Here is a 17,023-nt window from a genome sequence, read left to right on the forward strand (position 1 = left end):
CATGCTACCCTAATATGTGAAGACCCAAGATGTGCACTTTTTGTTTTTATTTTTAACTGAGCACTTTTATTACAATCATCTTTTCCAAAATTGTTTCATATATTCTTGAACATATGTTTCTTTACCTCTTGAAATGTATTTTTTTATTTAAAAAAAATATATATATATAGTTTAAATACATTGGACCTAATATTTGATTTAATCAAAACTCAAAGAAAAGAGTGTGGTTATTAAAATGTAATCAAATATGAAAGTCTCTTATGTTTTCATTTATAAATTAGAGATATAATGTTGGTTTTCAAAATCAAGAATTAGCCAGAAATTGAAGATCATGTTATAATGAGACTATTGAAACTATTTTTAATGATTCATTTTAAAATAATTCATTTAGCTACATAAGCTACAGTGGCTAGTGAAAGACATGTAGAAGAGCCATGCTGGTTCAAATCTGTTCATTTACATCGGTATTCTATCCATGGACATAGAAGTTCACTACAACTTCGAATTTAGAGTTTCCACATTTTAGCCAAAATGATCCTAAATAGGATTTCTATATAGGAAGTCCCCAGCAACCTTCTCTCAATAACGTCCTGCTTTCCCAAAACCTCAGGCCAGTCACACAGTGTTCAGGCATGTTTAATTTTTTTTTAACTTTCTAACCTGCATTTTTCTACTTGTCACCTTTTTTACCTAGAATTTCTTTCACACTCCCTGCAGCAGACTGACATTCTTTGCTGGACTGACTTTTACTTAACTTTCGGTTTTTTTCATTTCATTTAATCATTTATTTATTTTTTACAGACAGGGTTGCCCAGGCTGCTCAGTGGCATGATCATAGCTCACTGTAAACTCAAACTCCAGGACTCAAGCAGTCCTTCTGCCTCAGCCTTCTGATTAGGTGGGACATACAGGCAGGCTCCACCATGTGTGGCTAATTTTTTTTTTATTTATAGTACAGACAGAGCCTCACTATGTTGCCCAGGCTGATTGTTTATTTATTTATTTATTTATTTATTTATTTATTTATTTATTTATTTTTTGAGATAGAATCTTGCTCTGTTGCCCAGGCTGGAGTGCAGTGGCAAGATCTCCGCTCACTGCAACCTCCGCCTCCCGGGTTTAAGCAATTCTCCTGCCTCAGCCTCCAGAGTAGCTGCCACTACAGGTGCGTGCCACCATGCCTGGCTAACTTCCTGTATTTTTAATAGAGATGAGGTTTCACCATGTTAGCCAGGATGGTCTCAATCTCCTGACCTTGTGATCTGCCCGCATCAGCCTCCCAAAGTGCTGGGATTACAGGCGTGAGACACCATGCCTGACCTGGTTACTTACCTTCAAAGCTAAAGTTCAAGCATCACTCCCTCTGTCAAGACTTTACTGCATTTCCTATACTAGGCTGATGTCCATTCTAAGTACAATCCTGTGCTCTCTAGTTGCACTGTATCATAATAATACATTTTACTGTCACCTCATTATGACTGTAACTTAAGAAAAATGCAAAGTCTGCATTGCCATACATTTTATCTCCAGCACTTAGCAGTATCTGGAGTATAATACACACTCAGTAAATATTTTTCAAAACTACGAGTTATCTGTTGATTTATGTAAAACATTTAAATATACATTTATACTCTGAGGTTGTAGATGCTTACTGAGTAGTGAGATACCCAAGTTCAGTCCTCAATAAGTGACATAGTACAGAATTTCCTAATAACTCTAAAACCACCTGGTTTGTGCTTCAACTATCTATTCATCCTAGTCTTCTGTGATTTAATGAACATGTGTACCCTCAATCAAGCACTTCTTTTAGTGCATTTATAAATTCATAGAATCAGCAAAAGCTGTAAGAGAGTATTTTAGTGATGTACGGGTAAGGAGAATTTATTAAATATGATATATTATATAATGTATCAAAAATATTGGGAATTATTACATTAAAATTAGGAAGGTATTATAGTGATTTGTATTTAAACCTAATATTTTAAAATTTGTACTACTTTTTAAAAATAAAATCTGATTTACTTACAAAGAAAATGGGATGAATTCAATAGATTACTAGAAAATAATAACTGTACTACTTGATTACAGCAATAAGAAGAGTTACAAAAACAATGTACTTAAAATTTAGGTTGAATTTATCATGATTATACATATCTAATTCAGGGTATATCCATACACAGCGACTGAAAAATAGTATAAGTGTCTATCTATATCAATCTAGACATCTCTATATGTAATTATAAAATGACCTTGCACACTGTTGGTGGGAATATATGTTAGTGCAGACATTACAGGAGGCAATATGGAGGTTCCTCAAAAAAATTAAAAATACAACTACCATATGCGCCAATAATCCTACCACTGGGTATATGTGCAAAAGAATTGAAGTCAGAATCTTCAAGAGATATCTTCAATCTTGTGTTTTTGCAGCATTACTCACAGTGGACAAGATACGGAATCAACCTAAGTGTCCATCATCTGATGAATGGATAAAGAAAATATAGTATATATACACAATGAAACACTATTCAGCCATAAAAAAACAAGGGAATTCTGTCATGTACAACAATATGGATGAACCTGGAGGGCATTATGTTAAGTACAATTAAGTCAGGCACAGAAAGACATATCACATGATCTCAGTTACATGTGGAATCTGAAAAAACTGAACTCAGAAGTAGAAAGTAGAAGGGTAGTTACCAGGGTGTAAGAGAGAGGGACTAAGAAAATGTTGGTTAAAGGGTACAAAATTTCAGCTACACAAAAGAAGTAAATTCATTGTACAATATGGTAACTATAGTTATTAACAACATATTGCGCTCTTGAAAATTGCTAAGAGCGTTTTAACTGTTCTCACCATAAAAAATATTAGAGGTAATGTATTAATTAACTTTATTTAGTTCTTCCAAAATGTATACATATTTCAAAACCTCATGTTGTACATGATAAATACGTACAATTTTTGTCAATTAAAAAATAACAAATTAGAGTAAAAAAAAGAAAATGCCCCTATACCTTCAATTATCCAAGTACTCCAAGTGAAATGTATTTGACTTAAGCAACAATTATTTAAATTTCACTCTTCAATTAACATAGTTGTATGTATTCCTAAACTAAACTGCAATTTGTGAAGATTTTATAAAGTCTTATTCGACACTGACATTTATTTTAAGGCTACATTAATAAATATTTAAAGCTCTTTCACGTGTTTTTAATGCACATACCAAAACCTATGGGTAGTTTTATTGTCCATGTGCAATCTAAACTGCTGGGATAGTTTCCAGGAAACCCAGGACTGAGGATCACACCACTGAAGTCTGACATAGCACCACCACACTGAGCTGCAAATAACAGAAATCCAAAGTAAACCAGAGTAGAGGAATAATTTACTGTATTAAAAAACATATTAAAATCTTTTCACGTTTTCAAGGCTCTGAGTTAAAACTGATATAAATTTGAATATTGTCAGTGTTCATTCACTATACACTAGGAATTAAATATAATCAACAACAGATTTTCTAAAACAGCATAAAAAGACAACATCCTTCCTTCCTCAGAAATAAGTGCAAAGTAAATCAATTATTGCATAAAAGTAACAGATCATGTGCAGTAAGTGTAAACGAACAAAGACATGTGCTTTGCCACAGCGGGCACTTTATTTCTCTTCCTCAAGTAGTCCTAGAAATGTTTTGAATCATCCCAAAGACGATATAATTTAGAGTAAAATCAAGCCAACCACTTCAGCTCTAAGTGCTGTATTCAAGAGGAAATCATTTTCACAACCTTCCCTCCTTTTCCTTTTTTTTTTTTTTTTGAGATGGAGTCTCTCTGTCACCCAGGCTGGAGTGCAGCGGCGCAATCTCGGCTCACTGCAAGCTCTGCCTCCCGGGTTCACGCCATTCTCCTGCCTCAGCCACCCGAGTAGCTGGGACTACAGAGGCTCGCCACCACGCCCAGCTAATTTTTTGTATTTTTAGTAGAGACGGGGGTTTCATTGTGTTAGCCAGGATGGCCTCGATCTCCTGACCTCTGATCCGCCCACCCAGGCCTCCTATCCTTTTCCTCTTTTGGTGAGAAGGCTCAATAAAGATTTTTAAGGAAAATATTGGTTTCCATTCATATGTGAGAAGTTCACATATTACACATTAGATATGGCCTTATTTTATCCTAAAAGAATCAAGACAAAAAATAGAGAAGTAAAAATAAGTAAAAAGATGCACACAAATTTGAGAATGTAGAGAGTTCGTAAATGTACTTGTTTTGGAATCCCTATTATACGGTTTACTATCAATGAGGTAAGCAAAAGCTCTAAGACCAGAAATTTACTCAAGTTTTTAAATATAATTAGATAGAACCCTTGAGCATATATGAAAGGCAATTGCATTTTAGAAACCTATTCTTCCATCTAAAGCATTTTATTGTTAGATGAAGAATCAAATTTCATGACTACAAATGAAGTTCAAAAGTTACCTATTTGCAATCACATCCATTTATTTCGTGCCAAGAGTAGCAACAGATACTCAAATCTCAGGTTATATATTTTAAAGGCAAATTCAGTAGGAATTTTAACAATGTTTTATACAACATTCAGTAACAAGTTTGACAACTATCTTTTTGCTATGTGAACTAAATAAATTATGTGTCAAGCTGATTTTATATAATCTTGGAGTCAACCTGCATATAAACCTTTCAACAAACTTGTGATTATAATCAAGCTCTAAAGATACGCCCATATGCTTTTTTATGCTTCTGAAATCTCAAGTTAATTCACCGTTAAACTAAATCAATTTTCAATGAAGTTAGTGTTTACCAATTCATTTTCCTAAATTCAATTGTTGACACATATTCATCACAAAATCTGATAATTAATGAGTTGTAAAAACAAAGTTTGGTCAAGTAAAATATTTTTAAAGTTTCTGGCAATACACTTGTAGGTTTGTTTTGCTTTATTCTGAAATCTGAGTAAAAGGCAAAGACTATCTTTTATTTTCTTGCCTTCATAATTTCAAGTCTTTGAGCTGCTCATCGTCCTTCTAATTCTGTTACTTTCTATCTCTTTAGATATGAACTGGAATTCCTGTCCTCTGCATTGACAGCCCCTCCTTTCAGGGTGAAAAATACCAAAACCAAAAGAGAAAAAGAAAAGAGAATAGAGTAAAGAGATAACAACAACAGAAGAAAAACAATGACAAATAATTAGAGACATATGAAGAAGGATACCAAAGAATGCATCTGCCTTCAGCAATTTGTTCATGTCTATTTCCTCAGTATCTCTGCAATCTCAACACTCTTATGCATTGAATAACAATTTTGTGTGTGTCATCAGCAGCTTCATGTAGACTCTTTTGTGTCCCATTACACTCTTTTTGTTAGGGACAACCATACCTTAGTCTTCCAAAATAAAATAAACTTCTGTTTTTTCATCTTAGTTGTCTCTAATATTTAAAATCTCAAATGAATTTTCCTTCTTTCCATCAAAATATCTGGCAGATTGCTTATTTTCCAGTTCACAAGGCTGTAGCCTTGTTATCTGATGACTAGTGCTTTAAGACATTCTCTGAATCAGCCTCTTGCTTTCAGCTTCTCCTTACAGTATTGCTATTGTATCACTGCCAATATTTTAATACTCTATCACATGTAGTACCAGCTTATTGTTCAAAATTTATAAAATACAAAAAAAAAAAAAGAGTAAGAAGGAATTTAAAATGGGCCAGGTGCAGTGGTTCATGCCTGTAATCCCAGCACATTGGTATGCCGAGGCAGGCAGATCACCTGAGGTCAGGAGTTCGAGACCAGCATGACCAACATGGTGAAACCCCAACTTTACTAAAAATACAAAATTATATAATAAAACAATTTTTCTAATTTAGTTTATAATATAAATGTAAACTTAATCAAAATGATACTTTATTTACTAAAAAAGTGGTAATTTTTAAAAAAATTATTTTATTACATTTTATTTCTCTTTTGCCCTGTCTTATGGTGCTGAGAAAATTGATAATTTTTTAAGAATAATAATTGATGCAAGCAATATAGCAAGATGGGAACTGTCCTGTAATAATAGAGTGGTATTTAAATTGGTACAACCTTCTGGGTCAATTTGATAATATTTATGAAAGGTTTTAAGCAGTTCTATTCAGTGACATAATTATTTAGGAAAAATTATAAGCAAGCTATTAGAGCTGTTTTCTAATTATGATATGAGATGTGTTCATAATAAATATAAAATTATGAAGTACATAATGTGAAAAAATAAATATGCAATTTATAATATCAAAAGATGAGAAATAAACTTTTAACGAAAAAGAGGTAACTGCACAAATTAGACAATGCTATGTGTCAAAAATCAAAATTCAAATTTTGTTTGTTTCAATTGTAGCTTTTGACATTTCAAATTTTATTTCAAAATTTTGATTCAAATTTTGAAAACAATATGGTATGAGAAATTCTTACAAGTTAACATCAAAAAGAAAAACATTACTATATATATATAGTATTAAAAAATACTTGATACTATATATATATAGTATCAAAAAGAAAAACATTACTATATATATATATATAGTATCCCAAGCCTTTACATTAATTTGTTCACTAAACAGTATATATTGGATGCCTATTTAAGATGAGAAACTTTTCAGGCACTAGCAATATGGTAATGGATGAAAGATCTAAACTCTGTGCTTTCATATTAGCAGAAAAAAACATATGTATTTTACTCTTTGTGCTCTTTTATATTGTCAACTTTTATACTCAATTGGATATACACATACACACACACCACACAATATATTTACAATCACCATTATCTGTACATATGTAAGTGTTCAGAATTGCATTACATGTATATATATGAGGTAATTTTAAAATTGGTATAATATACATTTACAAATTAATCATAGTACCTTAAGAACTTCCCTTAAAAAAATCATCCAATTTAAAGTCTGAGTGTTTTTCAATGTACTTTGCGAATTAAACACATCATCATTCTTAAACATTTTTCAGTACTCTTCAAAAAGAATTGTGTGCATTTTACGCAGATATTGTGGACTTAATTATGTCCCCCCAAAATTTATATTTTGAAGTCCTAACCCCTAATGTGACTGTATTTGGAGATAGGGCCTTAATGAAGGTACTTAAGGTTAAATGAGGTCATAAGGGGAGGGTCTTAATCCAATAGGACTGGTGTCCTTTAAGAAGAGGAAAAGACACCAGGAGCGTGGGTGCACAAACCAAAGATCATGCAAGAGATACCATCTACAAGCCAAAAAGAGAGGCCCTTAGAAGATACCAATCTGCTAGCACATTGTTTTGTAACTTCTAGCTTCCAGAACTGTGAGAAAATAAATTTCTGTTGTTTAAACTACCCAATCTGGAGTGTTCTGCTATGGCAACCCAAGCAGAGGAATATAGTACAAGTATGGTCATTGTGCAGAGTTAAGTCACAGAAGTCATGGACTTTTTTTTTTTTTTTTTTTTGACTTGGGCTCTTTCTCCAACTCAGAAAGAGCTATCTTCTTCCTCCATGTGTCTTAATTACACTTATTATCCAAAACTCTGTGAAAACCTTACAGGCTGAATATGTTTGCCAATACTTTAGTCAACCCCAGTCTCACTTTTCTGAAATTCCATCATGTAGTTAACGATAAAATTTAACACTAAATTATTTGATAACAAATTCATTTATTTTATTTCTAGTACTCCAAATAGTAATTGAATGTTTTAAAGGTAGGGATCATACCTCACATTATTTTCTCATAGTCTTTACAGCCCAGTATATTAATAGTTGCACACAAATACAAAAAAAAATGAGGAAGAGAAAAAAACGCATGAATAGAAATAATTTGGAAGCAGCATTGAGTTAAAGCAAAAATGTGGGCCTGTACTTTCAAAGTACCCAAGTTTCCTTTTAATATATTCCATATCTTGACTGCCTGTCACCACTAAAGACATCTCATGAGGTGTCATACTCCTTTTGTTAGACACTTTAGATTCTTTATCTATTCCAGCTCAGTAGTAAGCAACAGAATATTTCCTTATTTTTCTGTTCAGTAGATGTACTGGGAAAACTCTCTAAGAATTTTTTTAAGTCTTTTCTTAATTTCTACAGCTTAAGTCATCCATTGATACTGAAGTTGAGGATAAATAAAAATAAAAATTTTAAATTAAAAAAAGGAAGATGTGAAATATTTTCCTCAAAAAGTCATTTCCATAAGATCTGGTAAAAGGCAAACTATATGTTTGAAAATCATAATATACAGAAAGAAACTTTAAAATCTAATGAAGCTTACAAATACTTTATAGTTTTTTTTTAATACTTTAAGTTCTAGGGTAAATACTTTATAGTCTTTTAACTTACCTAAACAAATTGGGATTGGATAATTCCATCTTCTTACAGGTCCTGGCATACATGTAATGTGAGAGTGACCCTACATAAACAAAATGATGTGGTTCAGTACACATACATAAAAAGTTTAAATTTATTGTAGCATAGTCAATTATTATTATAAAAACAAGCTTATGTACATGGTTTTATTTTTATACACATATTTACTTTTATGAAAATCTTAGCATGATTAAAGTAAGAAAGGTGATTATATACACCTATGATAAAATGTAAGAAATAACTACATGATATTGGTAGAAAAAAATACTTCATATCATATGAGAATTGCGGTTTTAATATTTTCCTATAATAATATGTTTTACTAAGATATTGCAGTGATTATATAAGTGAAAGGGTCATATACATGGTGGTTTATAATAAATTGCTGTAATACACAAGGTGAAATAGGTTAAAGAATAATTTTAAAATTGTTTCACAAAAATATTAAAACAAGTCAAAGTATATTAACTTTTATATTGAAGTATAAAGTCCTGACATATCTGATTGTACTTCTGAGATTTATAATTTTGTGATACAACTTTAAAGACTATAAATTAATAATTTTTAATTTTGCTTTCTCTGAAGAATTTATTTAATATGTGAAATAGTATTTTCCTTAACTTTTTATCTTAATGAGTTTATTCTTTAAAGAAATTTTTATGTTATTATAAACCTGGGACCCTCGACAAAAAAACATCAAAAAAGATCAATATAAATACATAAAGTCAGAATATACATTGCAAATCCAGTTCCTTAGCAAAATATACTTGTAGTAAATTTTCACTAATTTGGGAAATGTATTGTTATGGAAGTTTCATTCAGTGCTTTAAGTGGCATTTCCCTTTATTTTCAAATTCTAAAAATCCAGGAATTCAGTTGTCACCATCCTATGTGAATAGAGACAAAAGTAAAGATTAATTTTTGCTTTAAAAGTAAAGACTTTAATCTAATTAATTAAAATCAAGGAGAAAGGACTTTCCTAACTTTCCTAATTTTGACTCAAAATCAGTTTTGTTTACTTCCAAACAAAACAAATTTAGTCCATTCCAGCAATATTTCTCATGTGTATATTTTGTTAACTAATTGAGCACCCTTTTGACCAGACACAAACCAGGATCAATGTTGTAAACCTGTGGCTTATCAATCATTGATTTGTAAAATATTCTGAAAGGGCCATGAAAATCAAAACCACAACTTTAAAATAGACTTACCTGAAGAGAATATCCTTGATCACACTGAAAGGATACCACATCTCCAACCATATATCTGTCTCCAATTTTAATTCCACTGCTAGGAGTTTGTGGTTCAGGACAGGAATCCAAACCAATTGCTAAGAATATTTAATGATAACAATTTAAGTAACTTTCAAGTAATAAATGCTTAAGTTATGCATATTAAGTTGCTAAAATTGAATATCAGTGTCTTATCAAACTAGATACTGCATTGAGACGTTGAGAACGTTCTGTGAACAAGATTTAACTGTAGATGTTAAGAATAATGCACATTTGAACACCATTATAAAGCGATACATTTTTAATTTTTATAGCACTAGTCATTAAGCTAGCTATGTGAATATACCTAAATTGTGTTTTAACTCCAGGCTTAATTGTTTTCTACTGTGAAACAAAAGTAAAAATTTCTGAAAAGAAAATTCCTACATGAAAATTAAAAATAATTTATTATGATAATAGAATTAAATAATACTTTAAATACATTCTTAGCAAAAACTAAAAAATTATTTGCTATTTTGTCTTCCTTGCTTAACTCTTATTCTGAATCGGCTTTTAAATTCATGAGGTACATTTTGATGTACTTCTTATTATATGTAAAATTTTTAAAATATAGTTGTAAGTAGAACTTTTCTTTCTCTGAAGATGCTATAATCAAAAAGGAGAGGCCAAGTGTGGTGACTCACGCCTGTAATCCCAGCACTTTTGGGTGGCTGAGGCGGGTGGATCACCTGCGGTCAGGAGTTTGAGACCAGCCTGGCCAATGTGGTCAAACCCCGTCTCTACTAAAAATACAAAAACTATCCAGGTGTGGTGGCAGGTGCTGTAATCCCAGCTACTTGGGAGGCTAAGGCAGGAGAATTGCTTGAACCCAGGAGGCGGAGGTTGCAGTGAGCTGAGATCTTGCCATTGCACTCCAGCCTGGGTGACAAAGCGAGACTTCATCTCAAAAAAAAAAAAAAAAAGAAAGAAAGGAGAAAAACTGGTGTCTTATTGAGACCTGAAAAGTATTATGTGCTACTTGAATTCAGTATTTTTCTGATAAGGAGATAAGAATGTAATTCAAAACACTTTCATTATTTTTATTAGGTAAGAACTTATTTTTTATCCAGAGTAAATGAATAAGTTCCTGGAAACATGCAACCTCCCAAGATAGAATTTTTTATCTAGAGTCGATGAATAAATCCTTGCAAACACACAACCTCCCAAGATAGAATCAGTGAGAAACTGAAACCCTGAACAGACCACTGAGTTCTAAAATTAAATCAGTAAGAAAAAAACCTACCAAGAATAAAAACAAAGCCCCAGACCAGATGGATTTATGGCTGAATTCTACAAAACATACAAAGCTGATACCAATTTACCAAAACTTACAAAAATTCAATGAGAAGGGACTTTCCTAACTCATTCTACAAAGGCCACCATTAATGTTATACCAAAACACTGCAAAGACACAACAAAAAAAGAAAAATACAGGACAATATTCCTGATGAACACAGTTCCTAAAATCCTCAGCAAAATACTATAAAACCAACTCCAGTAGCATATCAAAAAGTTAATTCACCATGATCAAACAAGATTCTTCCTGGGATGCAAGGTTGTTTCAACATATGCAAATCAATACATGTGATTCATCATGTAAATAGAATTAAAAATAAAAACCATATAATCATTTCAACAGATGCAGAAAAAGCTTTCAATAAAATCCTACATCCCTTAATGATAAAAACCCTAAAGAAACTATGCATTAAAGGAACACATTTCAAAATAATAAGATCCATATATGACAAACCCACAGACAATATAATACTGAGTGGGCAAAAGCTGGGATAATTCACTTTGAGAAGAGGAACAAGAAAAGGATGTTCACTCTCACTACTTGTACTCAACATATTTCTGGAAGTCCTAGCCAGAGCAATCAGGCAAGAGAAATAAATAAAAGGTATCCAAAAAGGAAAAAAAATAAGTCTAATTATCTCTCTTCACTGACAACATGATTTTATACTTGGAAGACCATAAAGAATCTGCCAAAAGGCTCATAGAACTGATAAACAACTTCAATAAAGTATCAGGATATTTAATCAATGTAAAAAAATTAGTAGCATTTATATACACCAACAACATCCAGGCTGACAGTCAAATTAAGAACGCAACCCCATTTACAATAGCTGCAAAACAAATAAAATACATAGCAATACATCTTATTAAGGAGGTGAAAGATCTTTACATGGAGAACTACGAAACACTTCTGAAAGAAATCGTAGATGACAAAACAATGGGAAAACATTCCATGCTCATGAATTGGAAGAATCAATATTGTTAAAATGGCCATATTTCCCAAACGAATCTACAGATTCGATGCTATTTCTATCAAACTACCAACATCATTTTTCACAGAACTAGGAAAAAAACTACACTAAAATTCAGATGGAACTGAAATAAAGCCGAAATAGCCAAAGTAATCCTAAACCAAAATAAAGAACAAAGCTACAGTCATCACATAGCCTACTTCAAACTATACTGCAAGGCTATGGTAACCAAAACTGCATGGTACTGGTACACAAACAGACACAACGATGGATGGAGTGGAATAGAGAACTAAGAAATAAAGCCACACATCCACAACTATTTGATTTTCATCAAAGTTGACAGAAACAAGCCATGGGGAAAGAACTCTGTTTAATAAATAGAGTTTTATTTATTGGTGCTAGGATAACTGGCTAGCCATATGCAGAAGAATGAAAATAGACACCTATCTCTCACATTTACAAAAACTAACTCTTGATGGATTCGATATTTAAATGTAAGACACCAAACTTCAGGAATCCTAGAAGAATATCTAGGAAATGCCCCTCTAAACATTGGCCTTGGCAATGAATTCATGACAACATCCTCAAAAGTAATTGCAACAAAAACAAAAATTGACAAGTAAGACCTAATTAAACTAAAGAGTTTCTGCACAGCAAAAGAAACTGTTAAAGGAGTAGTAAACAACCTACAGAATGGGAGAAAATCTTCATAATGGGAGAAATGTTCATAAGCTATGCATCTGACAAAGCTCTAATATCCAGAACTTATAAGGAACTTAAACCAGTCAACAAGCAAAACACAAATTCCCCATTAAAAAGTGGGCAAGGCCGGGCACAGTGGCTCACGCCTGTAATCCCAGAACTTTGGAAGTCCGAGGTGGGTGGATCACGAGGTTAGGAGATTGAGACCATCCTGGCTAACACAGTGAAACCCCGTCTCTACTAAAAATATAAAAAATTATCCGGGCATGGTGGCGGGCGCCTGTAGTTCCAGCTACTCAGGAGGCTGAGGCAGGAGAATGGCATGAACCCGGGAGGCAGAGCTTGCAGTGAGCAGAGATTGCGCCACTGCACTCCAGCCTGGGCGACAGAGCGAGACTCCGTCTCAAAAAAAATAAATAAATAAAAAATAAAAAGTGAGCAAAAGTCATGAATAGACACTTCTCAGAAGACATATGAATGACCAACAAACATGAACAAATGCTCAATACCAGTAATCACCACAGAAATGCAAATCAAAACCACAGTAAGATACCGTCACACACTAGTCACAATGGCTATGATGTAAAAGTCAGAGAAAAACAGATGGTGGCAAGACTGCAGAGAAAAAGGAATGCTTTTACACTGTTGGTGGGAATGTAAATCAGTTCTACCACTGTGGAAAACAGTTTGGAGATTTCTCAAAGAACTTAGAACTACCATTTAACCCAGCAATCTCATTACTGGGTGTAGAATCAAAGGAAAAAAAAAATCATTCTACCAAAAGACACATGCACTCGTATGTTTATCATAGCACTATTCACAGTAGCAAAGACATGAAATCAACCTAGGTGCCCATCATTGATGGACTGGGTAAAGAAAATGTGGTACATATACACCATTAAATAATGTGCAGCCATAAAAAAACAGTGAAATCATGTCCTTTGCAGGAATGTGGATACAGCTGGAGGCCATTATCTGAGGAGAATTAATGCAGGCATAAAAAACCAAATACCACATATTGTCACTTATAAGTGGGAGCTAAACATTAAGTAGACATGTGGATGAAGATTGAAACAATAGACACTGGGTGTTACTTGGTAGGGGAAAGAAAAAGGAGGGCAAGGGTTGAAAATCTATGAGTACTGATATGGTTTGGCTGTGTCCCCTCCATATTCCAATTCCCATGTGTCTCCTCCCACAACACGTGGGAATTCTCATTTGAATTCCCACGTGTTGTGGGAGGGACCTGGTGGGAGGTAATTGAATCATGGGTGAAAGTCTCTTCCATGCTGTTCCCATGACAGTGAATAAGTTTCATAAGTACTGATGGTTTTAAAAAGAGGAGTTCCCCTGCACAAGCTCTCTCTCTTTGACTGCTGTCATCCATGTAAGACAGGACTTACTCTTCCTTGCCTTCCACCATGATTATGAGGCTTCACCAGCCCTGTGGAACTGTAAGTCCAATTAAACCTCTTTCTTTTGTAAATTGCCCAGTCTCAGTTATGTCTTTATCAGCAGCGTGAAAATTGACTAATATCGTAAACTGGTACCAGTAGAGTGGGGTGTTACTGAAAAGATACTAAAAAATGTGGAAGCCACTTTGGAACTGGATAACTGACAGAAGTTGGAACAGTTTGGAGGGCTCAGAAGAAGACAGGAAAATATGGGAAAGTTTGGAACTTCCTAGAGACTTGTTGCACGGCTTTGACAAAAATGCTGATAGTGATATGAACAGTAAGTTCCAGTCTGAGGTGGTCTCAGACGGAGATGAGGAACTTGTTGGGAACTGAAGCAAAGGTGACTCTTGTTATGTTTTAGCAAAGAGACTGGCAGCATTTTGCCCCTGCCCTAGAGATTTGTGGAACTTTGAACTTGAGAGAGATGATTTAGGTTATCTGGAAGAAGACATTTCTAAGGAACAAAGCATTCAAGACATGAACTGGGTGCTGTTAAAAGCATTCAGTTTTATAAGGGAAGCAGAGTATAAAAGTTTGAAAAATGTGCAGCCTGACAATGTGATAGAAAAGAAAATCCCATTTTCTGAGGAGAAATTCAAGCCAGCTGCATAAATTTGCATAAGTAATGAGGAGTGGAATGTTAATCCCCAAGACAATGGGGAAAATGTCTCCAGGGCATGTCAGAGGTCTTCATGGCAGCCCCTCTCATCACAGGCCCAGAGGCCTAGGAGGAAAAAGTCGTTTCATGGGCCAGGCCCAGGGTCCCTATGCTGTGTGCAGCCTAGGGACTTGATGACCTTCATCCCAGCTGCTCCAGCCATGGTTGAAAGAGACCAACGCACAGCTCAGACCATGGCTTCAGAGGGTGCAAGCCTCAAGCCTTGGCAGCTTCCACATGGTGTTGAGCCTGAGAGTACACAGAAGTCAAGAATTGAGGTTTGGGAACCTCTGCCTAGATTTCAGAAGATGTATAGAAATGCTTGGATTTCCAGGCAGAAGTTTGCTGCAGAGGCAGGGCTCTCATGGAGAACATCTGATAGGGTAGCGTGGAAGGGAAATGTGGGGTTAGAGCCCCTACACAGAGTCCCTACTGGGTCACTGCCTAGTGGAGCTATGAAAAGAAGGCCACCATCCTCCAGACTCCAGAATGGTTGATCCACTAACAGCTTGAACCATGTGCCTACAAAAGCTGCAGACACTCAATGTTAGCAGACAGGAGTGAGGCTGTACCCTGCAGAGCCACAGGGGTGGAGCTGCCCAAGACCATGAGAACCTACCTCTTACATCAATATGACCTGGATGTGAGACATGGAGTCAAAGGAGATCATTTTGGCGCTTTAAGATTTGACTGCCCCATTTGATTTTGAACTTGCATGGGGCCTGTAGCACCTTTGTTTTGGCCAATTTCTCCCATTTGGAATGGCTGTATTTACCCAATGCCTGTACCCCCACTGTATCTCGGAAGCAACTAAACTGCTTTTGATTTTACTGGCTCGTAGATGGAAGGGATTTGCCTTGTCTTGAATTAGACTTTGGACTGTGAACTACTGAGTTAATGCTGAAATTAGTTAAGACTTTGGGGGAATGTTGGGAAGGCATGATTGGTTTTGAAATGTGAAGATGTGGGATTTGGGAGAGGCCAGAGGTGGAATGATATGGTTTGGCTGTGTCCCCACCCAAATCTCATCTTGAATTCCCATGTATTGTGGGGGGAACCCGGTGGCAGGTAATTGAATCATGGGGCAAGTCTTTCCCATGCTGTTCTTGTGATAGTGAATAAGTCTCACAAGACCTGACGGTCTTTAAAAGAGGAATTCCCCTGCACAAGTTCCCTCTCTTTGCCTGCTATCATCTATGTAAGACGTGACTTGCTGTACTTTGCCTTCTGCCATGATTGTGAGGCTTCACCAGCCCTGTGGAACTGTAAGTCCACTTAAACCTCTTACTTTGTAAATTGCCCAGTCTCTGGTAAGTCTTTATCAGAAGCATGAAAACAGACTAATACAATTACTATACTGACTACTGAGGTGATGAGATCATTCATACCCCAAACCTCAGCATCATGCAGTAAACCTATGTAATAAATGTACCCACATATCCCCTGAATCTAAAATAAAAGTTGAAATTATGTTTTTTTAAAAAAGAGTTTATTTTTCAAAATAAACTAAAAACATAGTAAAAGTAAACGGTTTTCTGAAAGTGATTCATTGAAAGCCTTAACAAAATGTTTGCTTTTTTGCCGAAACATTTTTCAGATACGCAACTATTATTATTAAAAACTTTTCATCTTCATTAAAAGCCATTGTTTATTATTCATTTTGTTCTAATTTACATTTTCAAGCTAATCTAATGCATATTTAAATGGGTTAGAAAAAGAGGTCACCACTCCAGCAGCATTATACTGTATACATATGGATTTCATTTTTAAAAGCATTGAAAACTAAACCCTAAATAATGATAATGCTTTATATATATATTCCTTCATTCCTCTGCCAGATTATTTCTCTCTGATAGATATTCTTGTAGCACCACCCTCTACATTCTTTTTGGACACTTAACACAAACTGACAATAAATAAATAATTGTGCAATTAATTGTTCAATATTTATCTCTCCTCTGAGAATGAAAGCTCCAGAAGGGCCGTTAGAGCACAGTGTCTTGAGGAGGCACTCAATAAACATTACTTGTATGAATGAATGAATAATATAAGAAAGAGAGTGTATCCCTGTATCTAGATTATTTCTTAATAAATATTAATGCCTAATTATGCAAATGAAAGCTATCTAGTAACACAATGGTTAGAGTAGCTTAAATCATGCCAAACTGGGTGACATTTAACAATAGAAAATGTCATAAAAGCAGTGACTTGATAGAGTTATGATTAGAATAGAAAGTCAGGCAGTAAAGATCAGGAGTAAAGTGGTCATTTGGGAATACATT

At 34.4% G+C, this 17,023-nt stretch overlaps 1 protein-coding gene across 3 annotated transcripts in view; it reads right to left on the bottom strand.

Annotated features, from left to right (window-relative positions):
* CSMD3 (CUB and Sushi multiple domains 3) overlaps positions 1-17,023 on the bottom strand; it is a 1,218,611-nt gene that overhangs the window by 120,447 nt on the left and 1,081,141 nt on the right. For all 3 annotated transcript variants that reach the window (XM_055287089.2, XM_055287087.2, XM_055287086.2), the window contains 3 exons: positions 9,598-9,716; positions 8,360-8,429; positions 3,225-3,341 (listed from right to left, as the gene is read on the bottom strand). In XM_055287089.2, the coding sequence (XP_055143064.1) occupies positions 3,225-3,341; positions 8,360-8,429; positions 9,598-9,716 (306 nt within the window). The remainder of the gene's footprint in view (positions 1-3,224; positions 3,342-8,359; positions 8,430-9,597; positions 9,717-17,023) is intronic.

The sequence above is a fragment of the Symphalangus syndactylus genome, chromosome 7 (assembly GCF_028878055.3).
Source record: "Symphalangus syndactylus isolate Jambi chromosome 7, NHGRI_mSymSyn1-v2.1_pri, whole genome shotgun sequence".
Taxonomy (NCBI): domain Eukaryota; kingdom Metazoa; phylum Chordata; class Mammalia; order Primates; family Hylobatidae; genus Symphalangus; species Symphalangus syndactylus.